At 36.5% G+C, this 24140-nt stretch overlaps 2 protein-coding genes across 3 annotated transcripts; one reads left to right on the plus strand and one right to left on the minus strand.

The window, feature by feature from the left end:
- The first annotated feature begins 880 nt into the window (after window positions 1–880).
- On the plus strand, window positions 881–1513 carry LOC145159246 (splicing factor 3B subunit 6-like protein). Its single transcript, XM_079078182.1, has one exon. It carries the CDS (start codon window positions 972–974, stop codon window positions 1347–1349), a length of 378 nt encoding a protein of 125 aa, XP_078934308.1. The 5' UTR covers window positions 881–971; the 3' UTR covers window positions 1350–1513.
- Window positions 1514–3057: 1544 nt separating this feature from the next.
- Window positions 3058–7338, minus strand: TTN9 (titan9). 2 transcript variants are annotated; one of them, XM_079075808.1, is made up of 9 exons: window positions 7155–7338; window positions 6544–6591; window positions 6353–6422; window positions 6053–6143; window positions 5914–5975; window positions 5383–5630; window positions 5258–5291; window positions 4631–4753; window positions 3058–3537 (listed from the first exon to the last, which is right to left on the minus strand). In XM_079075808.1, exons 2-9 carry the CDS (start codon window positions 6589–6591, stop codon window positions 3350–3352), a joined length of 864 nt encoding a protein of 287 aa, XP_078931934.1. In that variant the 5' UTR covers window positions 7155–7338; the 3' UTR covers window positions 3058–3349. The 2 variants fall into 2 exon arrangements, with proteins under 2 accessions (XP_078931934.1, XP_078931933.1); XM_079075807.1 differs by having other exon boundaries at window positions 6544–6597; window positions 7155–7337.
- Window positions 7339–24140: the final 16802 nt, after the last annotated feature.

The raw sequence follows: 24140 nt of genomic DNA on the forward strand, positions 1-24140 counted from the left end.
CAATAACATTATCCCTTTACATAAACCAAAACTATAAATATTATATTTCGGGATATAAATTTTCTAAAAAAAATTAAAATTAAAATTAACTTTTTAATGAATGATTGAAAATCTAAAATTGTGAAAAAAGTATATAATATAATCAATATTCACTTTGTAAAATGTAAACGTCATAACATTTAGGGGTGTCATAAAAAACCAAAACCGAATAACCAAACCGAACCAAATGATGTTTGGTTTATTTGGTTCGGGTTATTTGGTTTTCGGTTAATTTGGTTTGGTTAACCGAATAAGGATACCTTATTCGGTTTGGTTTTTGGTTAAATTTTCATTGTTTTGGTTAAACCGAAAAACCGAATAATATATATATATATATATATATATATATATATATATATATATATATATATAATTTAAATTTATTGATTAGTTACTAAGGTTTCCATGACTTTTTTAGTTATTAACCATTATAAAGTTATAGTTGTTCTATATTTTGTATTAAAAAGCAAAAACAAATTAACCAAATAATCTTTAGTCGTACGATTAAAATTATATTGACCTATTTCAAAAACTTGAATATAATATTTTATATATTAATGTAGTTTCTTTGTTTGGTAATATTTTGGTAAGTCCTTTTTTCTTTAAGTTTAATATTTATTTTTACGTGCTGAATTTTATTCGGTTTAACTGTTAAACCGAACCGAATAAACCATAACCGAATAAACCGTAACCGATTAAACCGAACCTTATTTGGTTTGGTTATGATTAGATTTAAAATGTAAAAAAACCGATAAAACCGAACCATTTTAACCGAAAACCGAAAAACCAAACCGAATAACACCCCTAATAACATTAACAAAGACGAATTCCCTTTTCTCTATTATCATTTGCTTTTATTTTCTAAAAAGAACCCCAAATCGCCATACCCTGAAACCCTAGATTACGAAAAGTCTCTCCTTGAAGCATCTCCAATGGCGACGATCAGCTTGCGAAAGGGAAACACAAGGCTACCACCAGAGGTCAACAGGGTTCTCTACGTACGCAACTTACCTTTTAACATCACAAGTGAGGAGATGTACGATATCTTCGGCAAGTACGGCGCAATACGTCAGATTCGTATCGGCACCAACAAGGACACTCGCGGCACCGCCTTCGTCGTCTACGAAGACATCTACGACGCGAAGACCGCCGTCGACCACCTGTCTGGTTTCAACGTTGCCAATCGATACCTGATTGTGCTGTATTATCAACAGGCGAAAATGAGTAAGAAGTTCGATCAAAAGAAGAAGGAAGAGGAGCTTACGAAGTTGCAGGAGAAGTATGGTGTCACTGCCAAAGATCTCCAGTGAGTTTATTTACTATACGGATCGTAATCTAATATCTAGGGTTTGATGTTTCCTGCTGAATTTTAGGGTTTGTTGTATGGAATTTTCAGAACTATTTCACAGGAAAGTTGTAAAATGATGAATTCGTTGAATTTTAATGATATAAACTCATATGGATGTCAATAGAATCTGTATACATTTTGCCTTTTCTAATTATATGATTATTTAGGTTATAACCTAATACTTAGTTGATATACTTGAATTTTTTTGTGGATAATTGTTGGTGTTCAAGATCAGTTATAAAGGTTGTTGCTTATTAGCTATGGTTTTTTTTTTTTTTTTTTTTTTTTTTTTTTTTTTAATACTGGATTGAGTCCTTGGTTTTGAAGTAAGATGCTTTGTTTTCATCAAGAATGTTACAAATACGTATTAAATTAGTGATTTCATTCTATTACCCCATGGAACCCTGTTGGTATTATGCTAATGGTAACAATTAGGACTTCAAAATTGTGAATTTTGTAGATTGAGAGGAAGTTGTATAACCTTGTTAGACAACCGAATGTTGGTATTGTACACAAACATGTTTTGCTTATTTGTTATTTGATTTAGTCTATGTTTGGCGTTTGAAAAGCCAATTGTTAGCTGAAAAGCCAATTGTTAGCTGAAAAACCAACTAACAGCTGAAAAACTTGCTAACAGTTTGTTAACTTAAAAGATAGCAGACAACTGAAATCCTAACCGACAGCTGAAAAACTAGTTGATAAAAAATTACGTTGGCCAAACTAGTTGATAAGTAAGTTATAAAATGATATAAAAGTGCATTTAAAAGAATGTATTTTTATAATTAATTATGAATATATTTGGAAAATTAAAAAAAAAAATCATGGAAAGCTAGTAAGTAGGTTTTTTTAAAAAGCAGCTTTATAAGTTACTTTTTGGCTTACCAAAAAGTAAACTAGCTTACCAGCTAGTTGTCGCGTGCCAAACATAGCCTTAAATGTTTTAAATATCATTAGTTTGGATATCATTTTGTAAATGTATTTGCTATGTAGTGTTTGTTAGAGTAACAAGAGAGTGACAATGGTTAATAGGTCTTCTGTTTAAAGTTGGATTTCAATTGGACTGGTCTTTGACATTCATTCGGCATGTGACTGTTTGTTTATTAAGGCTGATTAGTTAAGTTATTTACGCAAGATAGATATCAATGGGATAAACATTGCAACTTTTTGTCCAATTACAAGATGACCTCGGGACTCGCTCTCAAAATTTGAAGTTATTTTGATATTTTATTTACTCGAGGTATTGGATTTAATGTTGAAGTAAGAATACATATGTTTTGAAAGAGGAGAAATTGTCACTATTGGAATTTGTTCTTTTGCTATCATGATACTAGTAGTGTAATCTACATGCAATCTTTAAAGCATGTTGAAAATATGTGAAAGTAGGGACCGTTATTTATCAATTTCTTCACAATTTCAAAAAGATCAATGGACAAGCCAAGTTTGTGTACAAATAAACTACTAATTTGTAATGAGTCTTTTTACAGAATAAATGAAATGGAGAAATTTAATGGAACAAAGATGTCTAAATGAAACAAGAGTAGGTTGGTGTAAATTCAATACTTTACCTCTTATTTATACCCAAAACAAGAAAGTCAATCATACATGTTCTCATCTCCTATCATAAAACTATTCAATGCAATTTTCAAAAAAAAAAAATCCAGGCAAAAAAGTGCAATCAAATAATCTTTTAACACTACAATTTCACAAGTAAACACGTCTCAAATCTTCATTTACTTTCCTTCTTCTCGCTTACATTTCTTTTAAGATACCTCCTTCCAAAACACAAGGATAGATAACAAGAGCAATTGTTGCGTTAAAAGGTCACAAAAGAAAGTATGACCTAACAAGAAACCTCACATGCAAGCTAAGCTACTCAAGTAAAAAAACAGAAGAATAATACAATATTTTAACTCTACAACAAGCATAGCTCTTTCCTCTTTGCACATATCATCATCATCATCATCATTCTTGAAGCTTCATGATAGCAGATACTTTTTTGAAAAAGATACGAGACATGCTCTTACTAAATAACATCACATCTCTCATCCATTCGGGTGCTACTCTCTCAAAAGTCCCCAATGAAGACACTTTGTACATAAGCTCCTCTTCTCCTGATGCATTCTTCACGTATCCTAAATTAAATGTATACCCTGCCCATGTCAAATCATTTACAAAAATACAATATCAGATCTTTGGTTTTCAAAATCTATAGCTAAATGCAAAAAATAGCAACGTACTTTTGTTTATTGGTTTATTATATTGTAAGCTATTTTCATTTCTTTCTATTACAATTTCTACTTCCAACTTTTTTTCTTATTAAAACATTGTGCTTTGTGAAATTTACTCAACTCTAACAATTTACTTGTAATTTTTGTTCTTATTAAGGAGACTAGCTGAAAAGCTAGCTGCTAGCTTATCAGCTGACGTTTGGTAAAACTAGCTGATAAATATGTAAAATGACATAAAAGGGCAGGCAGAAGATTAAAAAAGGGTATATTTGGGAGAGTTTTAAAAAAGCTCGTTGAAATGTTAGTCTAAGGCTATGTTTGGCGTACTAGCTGAAAAGCTAGTTGTTAGCTGAAAAGCTAGTTAATAGCTGAAAAGCTAGTTGTTAAATAAAAAACTAGCTGATAAAAAATAACGTTTGGTAAAACTAACTGAAATATATAAAATTACATAAAAGGACATGTAAGAGCATGTGTTTCTACAAATTAATTAAGGGGTGTATTTGGAAAATTTTAAAAAAGCTCCTAAAAAACTAGTCTAAGTAGCTTTTCAAAAAGCTAGCTTATAAGCTACTTTTTGACCTGTCAAACACGACAACATAAAAAAACTCGAAAAATAAACTAGCTTATCAGCTAGCTGTGACGCGCCAAACACAGCCTAAATAGCAGCATTTTAAAAAGCTAGCTTATAGGCTACTTTTCAGTTTGTCAAATATAAAGCATTTCACTACTTTAATTGATTAGATTTTTAAAACTATGTTATCATAATACGAAAACATTAAAAGTACAATGAAATATAATCGGGTAGATTTTTCAAAAAACAATGGCTCAATAAGAAAAATGAAAGTAAATTGTTGTGATAAAAAAGAAATGAAAGTAGGATACTATAATAGAAATGAGAACCATTGTATGATATAACATTTTCTATATATGAAAATGAAAAACTTACCTCAGTTGAATGTAAAAAAAGTAAAATTAATATTTAATAATAATAACCACTTGAGGAAGGAAAAATTACCACTTGAATCATGAACTGCAGTCATGAGAGTGTCATCATTTTGTGTTGCAACTGAGAATTTAAGGTCAAGTAGGGATTCAACAAGCTCTTGAAACATGCACATACTTGGATCACTTCCATTTACTACAACCATAAATAAACTTAAATTAGAATTATTCACTATTCAACTCCATTCCTTTTCCTTTATTGTTAAAAGACCAAAATACCCTCACTAAATGCAACAAACATCAATGTACAGATGACAGATGTACTTTCATTTATTTGTTTACCATAGAACTCATTTGTTTCTAAAAGACTTTATATTTTGTGTTTTTTCCGGATTAAGCCTCATATTTTTTTTCCTGAAAAAGACCTTGTATTTTTTCATTTTTTCTGAAAAAGCCCTCAACTTTGTATTTTTTTCCGAAAAAAAACCCTCAGCCTTCTAAACACTTCCAAATAAAGCCTCAACTTTTTTAGTTTTTTTCGAAAAAACCCTCACATTTTACAACTTTTTTAGGAAAAAAATAACTAAAAGGGCCAGATTGGAAAAAATGAAAAAATACAAGGCAAAAAATAAATATGAGGTTCAATTCCTTTCAAAAACATTATAAAAACCAAACAAAATAATTTAATCTTCATAATTACCTGAATTCCCAAGCCTTCGACGACAGCATTTAGGCTATTAACACATTTCCATTAATAATAGTCAGTGAAATTTTTATTATAAAACTTTCTAACAAAATCAAAACAACATAAAACACTAAAATTACCTGATTAGCATCATGAATAGCACCCAAAAACATGTTTTCTTTAACTAAATCATTTTGTGATTCTTCTTGTGAGGTGTTCTCATGTTCATCAATGGAACTCCTAAGTCTCTTTCTCATTGATGATTTGTTAGTTTTGATTGAAGAAAGAGGAGAAGTTGACATTTGCTTAATTGGAACTATTTCATTGTTAGTGTTTGAATGAATTTCTCTTCTATTCATCCTCTCAAGTTCTTCTGAAAGTTCTTTTACTGAAGAAAAAAAAAATAAGCCAAGTAGTTATCAACAATACTACAAGAGATACCCAAAAAGTTTCATTCAGTAAATGCATGAAATAGGAAGAAATAAAATTAGGAAGCTATAATTACAAATCAATAAAAGTGAATTACTATTTCTTGCAATTTATCCTATAAAAAAAGGGAAAACAACATCGGTTGCATGAATATGTGACATTAAAGAAACAAGACAAATGGGAATCTACTTTAGGGTGTAATTTAAGCAAATAAGTAACCAAAAAGTAAAATTAGGGCTTACTTTTCAGGTTCTCTTTTAAAAGCATGTGTTCATACTTTTTTTGCTCTTCATCCTTGGCAGATCTGAGAATAAAGAAATTATTTGACTTCATGATAAGAATATCAAGAAATTACGTTAATACCCCTGGAACAGTTGTTACCTGATTGAGGCCAATTCATTTCTTAATTCATTGACTTGTGCATCTAATGTGTCCTTTTCATTTTGTAAATGGTCAATCAGTTCATCTGCAGCTGAATAAACAAGAAACCAAAGGAATACAAATTATCCATCTAAGATAGAATTGTAATTCGTCTATATGGATCAAGATAGTCAAATAAGTTATGATTATTTGCTTTTCTATGTTCAATGCCTACACATGTGAGAAGAAAATATGGAAAAATGTAACAAATGAATAGCTCAATTAACTACAAAACTATACTGCAGATAAAAAGATACATACCAGACACATAAGTCTTGAACTTTTGTTCTTGATCAAAGTTGTAGTGCTCTATTTCAGAAGCTTTATGTGTCTGTATGGTAATCAAAAGTGAAACCAAAACTAGTCAATCCCAAAAAACAAGAATCACATATTCCCACTCAACATGATTACTAGTACATTGTAGAGGATGAGGAGATAGAGGAAGGAGAAACCTTGAGCCTAGTGTACTTGTCATATAGCTTTGAATAAAGAGCCTCCATCTGAAACTGAAAAAGTTCAAGATCCAATGATAACAGTCAAATTTAACATAAATTCTCCAATACATCAGACAAAAAGCTCTATAGAAGGATTTGGAGGATATATTGCTTAGACCAATGATAACAGATGAGAAAATCGAAGAAATAAAACCCAATAACTAATCCATGTGTATGCAGAATCAAACTACGAATTGATCCCCAAATATCTATAAACAATCCCTAAATCAAGAACAAATAAACAGTTTTAAATAGAGATAAAAATAAATCCCTGAGCTGCAAGATCCATTGTGTAAAGAAGAGCCAAGTTGCAGAGGCACCACCAACACACAGTGGGCTTTATTATGTTAGCCTCATACAAAACTCATCAAACCTCTTTAAATTCAGCTTGAGTTTTCATTATTTTTTACTGAATCCGACACATTTGCATTGCAAACAATCAATTAGCTGGTACTGTTTAGGTTTTTCCGGCGATGTGTGATTTTCCGCCAAGAGACGTGAGGGATGGGAATGATGGTGTGTGGTGCTGTTTGACAGTGTGGTGAAGTGAGAGGGAAGATGAAGATTACCTGGTGGCCGGTGGTGGTGAGTCGGCGGTTGTTTCACGACGAAATTCAAATCCCTCGAAACCCCACGAATCAAACGCCCAGAGAGTTTTGAGTTAATTGGAACCAGAAACAACACACCGGTATGAGAAATGTTTTTTGGGGGGCGGGATACGTCGAAATTTGGGAATTCGAATGATGTGTTCTTATAATTTATATTTCACCCCTTCAGCTTTACATATTCTGAGAATAGACAATCTTTAACAATCCTTTATTTAAACTCTCCTCAAGTCATCTATAAACAAATAATCTAAAAAATCTTAACTCCAATTTTTTTCGTACTTAATTAATTCAGATTTATATAATTCAAAAGAAAATGACCATGACAGAATATTTTTCTAATTTTATTCCGTAAAAAAGCCACAAAATGAAAAATCTTCATAGATAAAACCGAACCCAAAACCGAGCTGTCGGTTTACAAAAAATTAGAACCCACCCCAAAATTGATGCATTCGGTTTCTCGGTTTTCGGTTTTGAATGGGTCAGTTTTGGGTTGAAACCCAAACCCAACTTCAACCTTACTTGATGAGGCATAAAAACTTTCTTATAGAAGATGCCAATGATGAAACTTTTTTCTTTGGGCAATGTGTGATATATAGCTTATATAAGAGAAGAAATGGGGTGATGTTTGTACACATTGCCGATGTGGGATGCACAACTTAACCCTCAAAATAAAAACGATGTATTCATAATTAGGGATGGGCATAAGACGAAACCGCTACCGACCGGTACCGTTTTCGATATTCCAAATACCGAATTTGATCGAAAGTCAATCCCGAGTACTGTAAAAAATTAACATTACGGGTATCGGTACCGGGAATGGTACCAATTTTCAGTACTAATACCCATATCGGTGGTACTGAATCCCGAATTTTGTGATGTAACGCCCGGTTCCTAGGAAATTTTCTTAAAATTTTAAGTATTTATTTATTTATTGCATGTTTGCCTATTACGTTGGGCGTAATAAAGGTATGTTGGGCGTACCTTGATGAATCTTGGACACGAGTTTTTCCCCCTGCTACGCTAGGCGTACTCAAGCCAGAGGCAAACCCTATATTTTATGGTTTGGACCCTATTTAAGCACTTTATAACCTCAAAGCATCTTCTATCATCAGCGTCCTTCGTCCCAAAGCAGTTCCCACGAAACCCAAATCCCTTTTTAGAGAATATTGACCCTTGTGTGTGTGTTTGGTGCATCTTGAAGAAAGAAGAAGCCCTTGTTGATTTGAAGCCTGTGGGTCCAGAATCTAATCACCTTCATCATCTTCCAGAAGGTATAAAGTCTCAACCTTGGTGATTCTTTGTTTGGATATAAGCTAGTTAGGGTTTTGGCATATTTTGGTCCCTTGAGTTGATTCATGTGAGTATAAGTTACTCCATAAGATTAGAATAGTATATCTTGATGTTTTTGTTAGATAAGGTGTCTAAGTCCGTAACTATATTTGGTATGTACTTGACCTGACTCGACATGGTCCATTTGGGTTGCATTTCACCGAAACAATTTGTATGGATAATCTTTTGAGAATAGTATATTTATGATTTATTAATATATTATAAGTTATAATATATTAATATGAAATCATATTATTTAATTAGTATTGATCAAGAATTAATTTGGAATTAATTTAGTGATCAAAAGAAACTAATTAAATATGGACTCTTATATATATAGAATGGGCAAAAGTTCATTTAGGATGGGCTAAGCTTGCATGGATAATTCATGGAGTTTTTAACCCATGGATCCTATGGAAATGAAAGGTCATGGGTATTAGGGTTTACATGGATGTAACTCTAATCCACCATACTATATAAAGAGGTCTTTGGCACATGAAATGCCACTAATGTGTGTGATAACAAAGGTGGGCCGATTTCTAGAGTGCTTCATATTCTCTAAAAGTCTTCCAAGTTGTTTTGGTGATTTGTGATTCCACTTGAGGCATCCACATTATTGGTGCTAGGCTCTTGAAGCTCCAAGCAATCAACCACAAGAAAAGGTAAGTCATTCTACTAGTTTTATATTACAATACCCCATGATATGCTAGTTAGGTTGAGAACCTTGGATAAATCAAATTTGCATGTATAATAGAGAAAACATAGATCCAAGGTTTCTAGGGTTGCATGTACACCATAGGAGTGTTAGAATGCTCAAAACCCTTCAGTAGTATCATAAAATAGGCTTGTTTTCATTATACTTGATGCAAATTGTTGAAAAAGGTCGAAATTATGCTCATTGTTTAGTGAACTCGCTGAGTCCATTGGGGGGCTCGACGAGTCCAAGTGAAAACTCATCCTACTCGTCGAGTAGGTTCTTGCACTCGGCGAGTAGGAGGCCCTGTGTGCAGATTTTCGAGTTTTATTGTTGGAATTGGACTAGAATCATTACTCTAAACTGTTTTGGACTTGTAAAATCTGTTTTTGATGTGGTAATGATTATGCTAATCCAATTACAATGATAATTATCAAAGTTTCAAGTTTTATTTATGTTTATATGATTCTTGAAATTGTTGATATGAATGTTCATGCTTATGAGTTTTGGTAGATCATAGGAATTATTTGCAAATTGTTTGTTAGTGTAATTCTTGATCTTAATGCCAATTAATGGACTCCATAACTTGTCCTCAAGTTATGGAATTCCCAAAGTCTTTTCTTTAAAACCATTAAAACTCATAAGTTATAGAAATGAAAAGTTTTTGAATAGTTTCAAAACTTGCCCTCAAGTTTTGGAATTTGTAAAGTCTCACACACACTTTAATTCCAAACCCTAGAGTTTTAAAAGTTAAAATTCAACCCTTATACTTTATAGCATTATAAGCTAATAATATATATATATATATATATATATATATATATATATATATATATATAAGATCAAGCCAGTCTTACCGTTAGTAGGCCTCATTCACGAAGCCGGTCTATAAGGGGCGTATAAGGTTGTTGCCTATAAAATGGCAGCTTAATGGGTGTCCACTCTCACCCACCGATTCCTTGACTGGTGGAGGGTCGTTAGCCGAACGGGTAGGACAAGGACTATAATTCTCATTAAAAGTATAATGATACGGATAAAGTAACTAAACCTTTTATAAATTCTCAATCTTAGTTACTTTAGGAAAATGTGAATTTGGTGCTAACCCATGAAATTACACTTTGTACCTTACCAAGTCGTTAGTGGAGCGTGTGTGGTTAACCGGCACACTAACATGGACTAGTAAGTGTGGCAAAGGGTAACTTAATGTTTATCATAGATCGGTGGAACGCGTGTGGTTAACCGGCACATCGATTAGGTGATAAAGTTAAGGGTACCAAGTTAATTTGCATGGTTATTCACACCTTGTTTGTGATCCTCGGCATCCCAGTCACAAACTTGAGAGGGCACAATCGAGATTTAAACATGCCATTGAAAAGTTCAATGAATCTCAAAAGATCTAGGAGTTTCAATCCAATCAAAACCTAATACCTATTTCGTTTTTCATTGTGGAAATTGGTGAATCGTCATTCGCCTACCTTCAAATATTTTATAGCTTGGATTACGACATCCCTCTTCCAAGTTATAAAGTATTGTGTTGGGTCCTAGCCTTAATATTACATTTGGGTGTCTTATTAAGGACTCTTTATCCAATCTAAACTTGTCTTTCTTCTTTTTAGATGTCTTCCAACAATGCTTCTGGCTCAAACCCTACCGGCTCCTTCTCTCTCATGAATCTTTGTGGGAGAGTCATCTTTGATGGTTCCAACTTTAATGATTGGATCACGAACATCAGGATGGTCACACATTACAAGGACAATGAATATGTCCTCGACAAGGAGCTGAAGGAGATTGATGAGTCTACTGCTACTCTAGAGGAGATCGCTGACTTTAGGACTCATGAGAGAGATGTCACCAAGGTGGCATGTATCATGTTGGCCACAATGACAGCTGAACTCCAAAAGTCCTATGAGGACTTTTACCCTTTTGAGATGCACATGGACCTGATGGACAGATACCATCAGAGTGCTTGTCAAGAGAGGTATGAAATCATCTCTTCCATGATAATAACCCGAATGAAGGATGGTGAACCCATCACGGGCCACATGCAAAAAATGCAAAGGTTTATGGACCGTTTGCTGAAGTTGAATGTGAACTTCCCTGAGGAGTTGGCTATTGACATCATACTACACTCCTTACCTACTTGTTATGATCAGTTCCGAATGACCTGTCATATGAAAAAGGAGGAGGTCACACTCAGCAAGCTTCAAGGACTTTTGAAGACCGCTGAAAGTGGTCTCAAAAGTAAATCGGTTGTTACTACTCCTACTCCTAACACCGCCCCTGTTTTGGCAATCGGGCAAGGTATAGGGAAAAAGAGGAAGACCACTTCGAAGGGTACCAAGGGAAAGTCTCTTGATGGCTCCTCTTCGAGTGGAACCAAAGTTGGTTCTGTCACTCCTTCTTCCAACCCAAAAGAAGTTGAATGCTTCTATTGTCATGATAAGGGGCACTGGAAATAAAACTGCCCCAAGTACCTGCAAGATGTTAAGGATGGGAAGGTTAAGCCTACCCATGCAGGTATTTACACTATATTGTCTAATAACTCACCACATACTAATTCTTGGGTCCTTGATACAGGTTGTTGTATTCATATATGTTCTGATTTGTAGGGCCTAAGAAGAAGTGAGGATGTGGAGCACGGAAAGATAAACTTGATCATGGGGAATAGGAAAGTTTCACCTGTCACCAAGATTGGAGTTTATTCTTTTTTGCTGAGTAGTGGGTTAATATTAGATTTGAATAAATGTTGTTACTCGTCTGAAATGGCCAGAAATATTATTTCTTTTCACGGTTTGTACAAACAAGGATTTACTTTTTCATTTGTGGTGGTATTAATGCCTTTTATAATAATGTTCTTTATTTTAAAGCATTACCTTGTGATGGTGTATATGAAACTGTGTCGGTTGTAGACAACCTAGGAAATAATGTGTTGCATATTGATTCTTCCACTAGTTTGGACAAAGCATCCTTGTGACATTGTCGTCTTGGACATGTTAACAAGAAGCGCATAGGCCAACTCCAAAAGGCTGGAGTCTTGGAATCATTTGACTTAAGGTCAGATGATAGTTGTGAGTCTTGTTTGCTTGGAAAAATAACAAAGTCACCCTTCACTGGTACTTGTGCTAGGGGTGAAGGTTTGTTGGACCTAAAACACACAGATGTGTGTGGACCCTTCAGAACCGCCACAAGGGATGATAGCCACTTCTATGTGACTTTTACTGATGATTACAGTAGATATGGTTATGTCTATTTAATCAAGCATAAGTCAGAAACCTTCGAAAAAGTTCAACGAGTTTAACAGGAAGTGGAGAATCAGCTGGACAGGAACATTAAGATGCTTCGATCCGATCAAGGTGGAGAGTATCTTAGTACAGAGTTCCTTGACTATCTTAAGGAATGTGGAATTGTTTCACAACTGACACCTCCCAGAACACCACAACTTAATGGTGTGGCTGAGAGGTGCAATTGAACCTTGTTGGACATGGTTCGTTCCATGATGAGTCGAGCTTCGTTACCAATCTCATTTTGGGGGTATGCCTTAGAGACTGCCGCCCGTATCCTTAATCTAGTCCCTACCAAGAAGGTTGCCAAAACACCTCACGAGATGTGGACTGGGAAAGTTCCCACTTTAGACCACATCAAGATTTGGGGTTGCGAGGCTTTCGTGAGGCGCGAGACTCACGATAAGCTCGAACCTCGTAGTGAGCGGTGTATTTTCATCGGCTACCCACATAAATCTTTTGGTTACCTCTTCTACAGACCTAGTGAGAATGTGGTCTTTGTGGCAAGGAGAGGGGTCTTTCACGAGAGAGAATTCATAAGCCAAGGAAACAGTGGGAGGCAAATTGACCTTGAAGAGCTTCAAGATTCAAGTGGTGAAGGAACCTTAAACCCTAGCAATCAACCTGAGGAGGAAACTCCTGTTGAACCAACTGACGAGTCTGTACCTCTGAGGCGTTCCAATAGAGTTAGGAATCCACCGGAGCATTACTATGGTTTCCATATTACTGCGGAAGGTGATACATTTATCAGTGATAGTACACTGGTAAATTTGGATGAACCTAACAGCTATAGGGAAGCCATGGCAGACCCTGAGTCTGTTAAATGGAAAGAGACTATGGACAACGAGATTCAGTGCATGTATGACAATCGAGTTTGGAACTTGGTTGACAATGTACCGGGTCGTAAGACGGTTGGGTGCAAATGGATCTTCAAGAAGAAGACCGACATGGATGGGAAAGTGCACACTTATAAGGCGCGATTGGTTGCAAAGGGCTACACTCAAACTCAGGGAGTTGACTATGATGAAACCTTCTCACCAATAGCGAAAATTAAGTCTATTAGGGTTATGCTAGCCATTGCTGCATTTCATGATTATGAAATATGGCAAATGGATGTCAAAACCACTTTCCTTAATGGAAAGTTGGCTGAAGATGTTTACATGAGTCAGCCAGAGGGTTTTGTCAATGCAGAGTACCCTGATAGAGTGTGCAAGCTTGAGAAATCCATTTATGGATTGAAACAAGCATCTCGTAGCTTGAATCTTTGTTTTGATGAGAAAGTCAAAGAGTTTGGTTTTTCGAGAAGCGAAGATGAGTCATGTGTATATGTCAGAGCTAGTGGGAGTATAGTTAGCTTTTTGGTACTGTATGTGGATGACATACTACTCATAGGAAATGATATCCCAACTTTGCAGGAGATTAAATCCTGGCTTGGGAAGTGTTTCGCTATGAAGGACCTTGGAGAAGTTGCCTATATCCTAGGGATAAGGATATTGAGAGATAGGAGTAAAAGACTAATTGGACTTAGTCAGAGCACCAACTTGGACAAGGTGTTGAAGAGGTTCAACATGCAGAATTCCAAGAAAGGTGATTTACCGATCCAAAGCAATGCCAAACTGAGTAAGGCTCAGAGCCCGAGTACAGAGGCTGAGATAGCTGAGATGAGTCGATTACCATATGCTTCCGTTGTTGGCTCGATCATGTATGCTATGACTTGTACCAGCCCTGATGTGGACTTTGCTTTGAGCATGGTCAACAGATACCAGGGGAACCCTAGCAAGGCTTACTGGACTACGGTAAAGAACATTTTCAAGTACCTGAGAAGGACTAAGGATTGGATTTTTACCCTTGGTGGGAGTGATGACTTGAGAGTAGTAGGGTATAGCGACGCCAACTTTCAGATCGTCAGGGATAACTTCCAGTCTCAGTCAGGCTGGGTGTTTACCCTGAATAGAGGAGCGATTACATGGAAAAGTTCGAAGCAGGAGACGGTAGCTGATTCGACGTGTGAATTAGAGTACATAGCAGCGAGTGAAGCGGCGAAGGAGGCGATAATGTTGAAGAACTTCATCGGAGACCTTGGAGTTATACCAGCTATAAAGGAGCCCATGGAGATTTTATGTGACAGCAATGGTGCGGTTGCCTTAGCCAAGGAACCAAGAGATCATGGCAGATCCAGACACATTGACAGAAAATATCACTTCATAAGACACAAGATAGAAAAAGGACTGCTCGTGACAAAGAGGGTATCGTCAGAAGAGAACCCAGCAGATCCCCTCACGAAGGGACTGACTAGGGTTAGGCATTTGCAGCATGCGAGGCGCATCGGGCTGAAGGACGATATTAGTTTTACAGATTAGATAGCTATCTCTGAAACTTGTAAAATGTAATTGACATTTGATGATTAAATAAAAGTTGTTGTTTATTTATAATTAAGGTGTTGCCATCTTGTGTCAATCGTTTACTATTGTTTCAACTTTGCATGTTTTGACTTCCAGAATAATTACTTTATTCAAACTCCCCACAATCAGTCATACTCTGGAAGTAGGTATGAATCAAGAATGTCATGAATTGGGCTTGTAGATGTCTAAGGTGTTAGACATAGCAAAAGTTGCTACAACATTCATGAGTGCTCATAAGTCCTGAGTATTGGATTAAACCCACGCTCACTTGTATCAGTTCATGGAATTTATCTCGAGTGATTGTGAGACGGTAATATCATATAAGTCTTCAAACCTAGAGATATGAGTTGTTGACTATGAGTTGGTTGTGCATTGATTGTACGAAAACGCATCAGTAACTTGATGTTATAAAACGTGCCTTTGTGTATGATTCAACAAGTAGTAGTACAAGCATATGAGTTGAAGTTTATCTGTTCCTTTTAATCCTTGGAGGATTAGAAGCGATATCTGGGCCCCTCGATGATTTTGTTTTGGCCTATGTGTCGGGCCCGGTCAGAACCAAATTGATGTGTTCAGTTTAGTTCTATGTCAAACAAATCGGAAATCGGGAAACAAACTGCTGGCCAATAAATACGACGTTATTCCATGAATTTGTCCGGCTGATATCTTGAGAACAGAGGATTATATGTCCACTTATCTAAAATGGCACTTCATAGTTCAACAGAGTTTTAAGAGCTACGATTGTTGGCCGGTTCCTAAAGTCATACTTGCAACTACAGTTATCAGACTTATCCAAGTGGGAAACTGTTGGATAAGGTGTCTAAGTCCGTAACTATATTTGGTATGTACTTGACCTAACCCGACATGGTCCATTTGGGTTGCATTTCACCGAAACAATTTGTATGAATAATCTTTTGAGAATAGTATATTTATGATTTATTAATATATTATAAGTTATAATATATTAATATGAAATCATATTATTTAATTAGTATTGATCAAGAATTAATTTGGAATTAATTTAGTGATCAAAATAAACTAATTAAATATGGACTCTTATATATATAGAATGGGCAAAAGTTCATTTAGGATGGGCTAAGCTTGTATGGATAATTCATGGAGTTTTTAACCCATGGATCCTATGGAAATGAAAGGTCATGGGTATTAGGGTTTACATGGATGTAACTCTAATCCACCATACTATATAAAGAGGTCTTTGGCACATGAAATGGAACTAGTGTGTGTGATAACAAAGGTGGGCCGATTTCTAGAGTGCTTCATATTCTCTAAAAGTCTTCCAAGTTGTTTTGGTGATTTGTGATTCCACTTGAGGCATCCACATTATTGGTGCTAGGCTCTTGAAGCTCCAAGCAATCAACCACAAGAAAAGGTAAGTCATTCTACTAGTTTTATATTACAATACCCCATGATATGCTAGTTAGGTTGAGAACCTTGGATAAATCAAATTTGCATGTATAATAGAGAAAACATAGATCTAAGGTTTCTAGGGTTGCATGTACACCATAGGAGTGTTAGAATGCTCAAAACCCTTCAGTTTTTGAGGTCCCTTATTCTTAAAAATGGCATCTTGATGGATTTAGCTCAACCACGCAAGAGTTGATGATCATAATATGAGGTTAGAGTGTTAGAAATGGGTTTTGCCTTGTTGAGCCATGCAAATGCATCAAGTTGATGATTTATCATTTAAGACATTTACTTTAAGCAAGATATGTGATTTGGACGTTTAGACTCAATCTATTTAGTGCTTAACGTGGGATTTGGCCATCAGGGGAGTACGCTGAGAGTACGTATGTGTACGCTCAACATAATGCATCCAGCCCCCATTTTTCCTCGTTGTTATGGGTTGTACGTAGGGCGTATTGGTGGTACATTGGGCCTTTTGGGTCAATTTTGGCCCTTAGGTCTTCATGGGTTTGGGCCATTGTTGGGCCCTAGGTCTTTATGAGTATGGGCCATAGTTAGATGGGTCAAAAGAGAAAAGGGTAAAAATGGTCTTTTACCCTTAGCATGTTAGATTATAATTTTGGCCATTTTCTATGGGTTATTACCCTTATTATTTATTAGAGTTAGTTTGAATGTGTTTAGTTGAGGAGCCATCGTAGCAGCAGCCTGTGTGTGTGTGTGACTATTCATCATTTGTTTGAGGTGAGTCTTCTCTAGAGATGGCAAAAAACTTGTGCCCGATGGGTACCCGAAACCCTAACCCGAGTTGACCGAGTAAATCCCCGAGCTGACCGGGACGGGGACAGGGATGGGTATTACCCGAATGGAAAAAGCGGGGATGCGGATGGGGATGGTTCTACCTGTTGAGTACCCATACCCATACCCGAAACCGGCCCCGATGGGTACCGATATATATATATATATATATATATATATATATATATATATATATATATATATATATATATATATATATATATATATATATATAGTATTATTTATGCTTTTATTTTTAACAATCAAAATGTATGTTTTGGGAAGACTTTTTATGTCTTTTTTTTTGCAAAAAATGGTTTAATTTGTAAACTTGAATGTTATTGTTTCTGTTTGAAGACATTCAGTGATTATATTGCTTTATATTAGTTCTGTTAGTTTTTGTTTTATTGGTTAATATATAATTATGAGTTATTTTTCATAAAAATTCAAAACTTTATAACGGGGAAAAATCCTTGATTACCCATTGGGGATCCCCGTTCGCCATTGGGGATGGGGATGGGGATAGATTTTTAATCCCCGATGGGGATGGGGATTCGGGTATGGGTATGAGGATGGGGAACACGAAACCCGGTATACCCGTACTCATTGCCATCCCTAGCCTTATCACAGTGTTTTGGCGGGTCGAAAGCACCAATGTTGGCCCATTGATTATCATTATTAGAATGCTAGCTGTCTTTATGACTCTTGCATGCATTGTATGTATCTGTATGTATATCGGGCGGGTCCTGATGCCAGGTGAGGCCTGATGAGTATGTTGGGAGGGACCATCACATGTTATGGACAAATCTGTACTAGGCGGGGGCCAATGTCGGGCGAAGCTCACTGTATGTATGGTATGTGGTATTTTGAGGATAACTCACTAAGCTTTATGATTACGATTTAAGTTTTGTTTCAGGTACTTCCGGTTCGAATGGGAAGGGTCCGGCTTGATCATAGCGCATCTACCCATGTTTTCGCACTTTTATGATTTTTGGATTGTACTCTGATAGCTATTTTTACTTTGACATACTTCTGGATGGTTGATATGAATATTTGATGGTTTTTTGGGTTGAATTAAAAATGAAATTTTTACTTATGATTTTTGAGATGTTAAATGTGATTTTTGCGTACCGAGTACCATCCCATATTTTTAAATTTAGTACGGTTTGGTATCGGTTCCGGTCCGATACCGATACGAGATCGGGATTTGGTACAAACTGCCCATCCCTATTTATAAGGCATAAGAATCGAACTAGCGACCTCAGACGTGTCTCAGCCTTCAAAGTCGACACAAGTAACTGCTCAACCAACCCTTTGTATATGATGTTTACTGGCGTAAATCCTATATATATATATATATATATATATATATATATATATATATATACATGTTTTTACGAAACCAAACGTATAGAAGAAGAAATGTAGTGTATAAAATTGAACTTGTGACCTCTAAGTAGTAGGAGGACGTGCTTTACCGGTTGAACTAAATGATGTTTGAGATATTGACATGGAAATATGAATATATAAATATAGTATTTACAGAAAAATGATATTTTTATATTTTCGGTTCAGTTTGGATTCTTTCAGTTTTACCAAACCCAAAAACTGAACTCAAACCGTCGGTTTATGCTTCGGTTTCAGTTTTGTCGGTTTTTGTTGCTTTCGTGGTTTCCGTGTTCGGTTTTGCACACCCCTAATAAAAATTTGCGAAATCAACATTATGTGCGCTTTTTTTTTTTATCAAAACGATGATTTGTTGGCTCATTGACTGCAAAAATTCCAATGTTGACTGCGAAAATGGGATGGGTCAAGGCCCGGTACGATTCTAAAGGTATAAAAACCTTTTTTTTCATTATCCTCGTTTTATACATTTTCGCAAATTAGTATCAAATTGTCTATGAAGACAGGGCTGAAAATGACGAGGATTGTCCCCAATCGATTTGTTATTTATCTCTATGTTTTTGTTTTTAATATATTTAGCCCGAAAATTAGAAACATGTAGTTGTAGGGGTAGGAGATTTTCATAGGTTAAGTCAAAGATAATTTTTAATAACATATAACTAAACATAAAAAAATTAATTGCATAGATACATATGAAATTTTCTTACAAATAAAATGTGAAAGAATGATATGAAATTGTTATTGTTTTATGTTCTATATATAGAGGTATGATGATAATGGTAGGTGGGGTATTAGATGTATCACTGAAAAATCTGAAAACTCACAGGTGAATTGTCTATATTTCATTATGAAATTGTCATGTCAATTTTTTACTACAAAAATGTATACTTTGACTACAAATTTCAAGCATTTAATAAAAAATATCAGTTCACCGGTGAATTGTCTATATTTCAGCAAGGGATTTTCATGTCAATTTGATTACGAAAATGTACAATTTGACTACGAATATCATACAATTAATAAGAATTGCCATTACATGCGACACTTGTATTAATTAATTAGTACAAGAAGTTATAAACAAGATCATACACGAATAAATGATATGATGATTCGAGTCAAGCGTTACCAAAATTCATGGTTCTCTACCAAGTCCATCTGAACCTGAAAGGCACACAATGAATAAGGGCAAGCTATAAGAGCTTAGTGATAACCTCAAAAACAATATGTAAGATAGTTATACAACTAAATATATCAATATTTCGATAAAAAAAAAAATATAAACCCCACTGTGTCTTCCAACCAACTCATCATACACGCATATTGAGTTTATTACATAAATTTCCTAATGGCATAGGGGGGCGTTGAAGGGGGGGGGGGGGGGAGTAGGCAGCCGCACAGGGCCTAATTTTTTTATTATATATTTTTATTTAAAAATAAAAACTTATAATAACGATAAGGGCCCATTTTTTCTGACTTGTCCAGAGCCTTTGATGATATTTGATTCCTCAGGACCGGCCCTGCCTAATGGTTAAGCTTACTGCTGCACAAATTGTCATTTCAATTATTATCTCGCTAGGCTTACAGTCACTCGCGTTATTATTATACTACAATAACTTTTCCATAGTAGTATTATGGCTACTTAGGTTATCACTACGACATATTCATGTGCAAATATAGTATTACGCCCATCAAGGCTACCATTGGCTTGTATTTCTGAAATGATGGTATTACGACCACCAATACTACCACCACTCTCCGATAACAACATACAAGTATAGATTTACAACCACCAAGGCTACCATTGACTTTTATTTCTCCAATGATGCTATTATGGCTACCAAGGCTATCTAATAACAACATACAAGTATAATTGTAACGCCCGCAGATCTGGGCTAGTCAATTTAGAGACAATAAGTGTCGAGAATGACTTTTTGATAGAATAAATAATCTTAACTAATCTTTATTATATGTCACAAGGGTTCCGTACATATAAGGAATGCTGAAATCCGAGTTATAACGAAGAAGTTATGACTTGTCGAAGTTTCGCGACAAAACCGGCACGATACCGCGTGATGTAAAAAGTGAATTTACGATAAAGAGATTTTAAGCCTTAGAAATCTAAATGAAAATCGTAGTATTCGTTAAACCGAGAGCGTGCATAAAAAGAACGCCCAAATCTGACTTCGTATGAGGAAGTTATGATTTTTCCAAGTTTCGGCATAGCAGTATGCAGCCCGAAGTTCGAATGTTAGATCGACCGATTTTTTAGCCGACACAACCTAAACGAGAATCGAAGATCTTGTTAATAGTAGCTCAACGATAAAAAGATAGACGAAAACGAACGTCGGATGACAAAATTATGAATTTTTAACGGATTTTTCCTGTCCCGGCCTGTTAAAAATATAACTTTAAAAATAGATTCAAAATTAGCTGACAGAGTCTAAATGAAAGTTGTAGAGTACGTCTCTACCTACGCATGGATATAAAGAACGTTGAAAACGGAGCTCGTATGCGAAAGTTATGAATTTTAGAAGACGGAAAGGCAAGTTACGAGACTGTGCGAGGCTACGCCTTGCGTAACCCTTCTGACGCCCCGCGTACACCGAAGTCACGTGTAACGACCCAAAAATCAAGGGTAAAAATTTCATTTTTAATATAGCTACAACATTGATACCATTTGTTTCGAACATTTCAAATCATCATTAAGTAGAAAATTTATCAGAGTTTATCCCAAAATCATTCATTGCGGAAATCATAGGTGTGTGCACTGCGATCAATCCGAGCCCTCCATTTTCCAAATCGATGATACCTGAAACCAAAAATGTAAACCGTAAGCACGAAGCTTAGTGAGTCACCCAGAGCATACCCCACACACAATCTACATAACACATATCATATTAGCTATAAAAGTTATCTCTACCGCATACCACATATCATATTAGCTATAAAAGCTATCTCTACCATATATCACATTAGCTGTAAAAGCTATCTCTACCACATATCACATATCACCTTATCTATAAAGCTATCTCTACCATTAGCCATAAAGGCTATCTCTACCGTTAGCTATAAAAGCTATCTCTACCCTTAGCCATAAAGGCTATCTCTACCATTAGTTATAAAAGTTATCTCTACCCTTAGCCATAAAGGCTATCTCTACCGTTAGCTATAAAAGCTATCTAATGGTAGATCTAAGAGATGAATGATCAAGTTTAAAGCTTTATACCTTCATCAAGCTGAGAATGAGTCCTAAAATCCAGATCCATAAGCTTCTCCTTTATTCCCATCTTTGCAACAAGCACCATCTTCTTGAAAATGGGCCAAACACTCCAAAAATGGACTCCATAAGCTCAAAATGCCACCATGAATGGTATATGACGATTTTTAGGGTTTTAGAGGGTGGAGGCTGAAGATATTAGGGTTAGGTTATGAGATAAGGAGCTTAAATTGGGTCCAAGACCCTAAAATAGGGTTCTGATATGACCGACGTACGCCCAACGTAATTCTGGTACGCCCAGCGTACTCCGAAGAACATTCATGACCATCCTGGTCAGTACGCCCAACGTACTTCCTTCTTCACTAGTACGCCCCACGTACTCGACTAAGCCTGAAAACCATGAAACTTACGAATGCCATAACTTCTTCGTTATAAGCCCAATTCCGACGATCCTTATATCCACGGAAAGGTGACGAGAAGCCCTACACTTCTATCAACTCATACCTTCCTTAAGACCTTCCGAACAAAAGTCCATTTTCCACAAAAGCCCGAACTGCCACTTTACCAAAATACCCCTAGACTCCAAAACACGAACCGAACACCCGGATCACTTCTAATACATCACCCGCACCCAAATGGGCCTAGATATTACCTTTTAAAAAGCCTAATCCTTATGATGACCGATCTTCATTCCACATCCTCAGACTAAGAATCGATTCGGAACAAGATGTTACAACTCTCCCACACTTGAATTAGATTTCGTCCTCGAAATCCGTCCTTCCTTCCCAGTACATCCAACAATATGATCCATACCTCCACAATCCGGAATAAATACAGCCTCCCCAAGGCAACCGATACCACCCTAAGAGGACCTTCTAACCTGAAAAAGGAACGAACCTGAAACCCTTTAGAATAAAACCACCTCTTACCAATAATGGCAACCCGTTCTAAGCCCAATTAATACGACACCCGACATTCCGAGGGACACAGCCGTTACCCCGATCATTCAATGGCTGATAAGAGGCAAAAGGACCTAACCACACCAGACTCTCTTCAATCCTGATTATCTCGATGTTACCAACTGAATGAATTCGCTTACCATAACCGAATGCCGAACGCCTACCTTCGGGATACCGATTTCCTACCCGGTTGCTGAACCTACTAACAACCACACACTCGCCCCACGTGACCTCCGAAGCGACCTCGTCTAGCAGTAGTTTCCCTACAGCTACTCATGACTCTGTCAATCCTTCTGACACATCCAATCATCATAACCCGACAACATGTCGCCACTGAATCCAATATAATAGTGCGCGCTACCTGAATACGGTATTCTTTCATCGTTCCGAGTCTCCTTCGTCCTGCCGTTTCCTGATTCTAACATGTCGTGGCCCTATTAGTGATGGAACCAGCCCGAGACACATCATGATGGCTTAAGCTACCATCGAACCAAACCCATTCATTAACCTGGTATCCCGCCTTTGATGCTCTTGGCATCCTTATGCTCCCAAATCTCATCTCACTGAAACAAAATCATGTACTGAACATGCACAAACCCCGATTCGGAATCCTTTCCGAAACGAGTCAATACCCCGCTATTACCTCGAGATCCATAATGCACCATAACTTCCGACATCCCTTACCTTATCGATAAATAGATACCCTTAGCCGATCCCCGAGACTACCAGTCTCGCACCCGGTACAACCACCACGTTCCCAAGAGATCAAATATCAGGACTACCCAGCCGTAGCCCTACTGTGTCACGTACCACTTATCCACAAAATCCTGCAACTCAATGTCCAAACCATTGACTCAACAGTCCCTACCAGTTCCATTCTGAATTCCCATAACCGCTCGGGCTCGCCCACGGATAACCGATCGAATAACCACCTACAATCTTGATTCTATAAAGTTGTTGCTTCCCCACAATCTTGCGAACTGGTCTATCCTAGCCTCAAACATCTGAAAGAATTTTTGAATGCTACGACTCCCCCCTGCAGTCTTACAACACTTCCCATGCTATCTGACCGATATTGAATGTTACGGCTCCTTTGTAGTCTTACAACACTTTCCACACCGTCTGACTGCTAGTGAATGCTACGACTCCCCCGTATTCTTACAACACTTTCACCCTAACATGATCACTGTCCATAGCCCTATCGCTCATCTATCCAACCGAGCATATCTCAACGTTAAGCCCCCACGCGGTCTATCATCTCAACTGAACTCATATCTCAACGTTGAGCCCCCACGCGGTCTATCCTCTCAACTGAACTCAAATACTGACTGGAACTCTACCTGGTTCCCTCCCCCAAAGCCTGGTATATGACGTCAGAAAGACGCGATCCAAATGTTGGGGAGTTTCCCGAACTCCCATCCCACGATATCTTATATTCAGT

This window comes from Lactuca virosa, chromosome 2 (assembly GCF_052849685.1).
Source record: "Lactuca virosa cultivar CGN04683 chromosome 2, Lactuca_virosa_CGN04683_v6, whole genome shotgun sequence".
Taxonomy (NCBI): domain Eukaryota; kingdom Viridiplantae; phylum Streptophyta; class Magnoliopsida; order Asterales; family Asteraceae; genus Lactuca; species Lactuca virosa.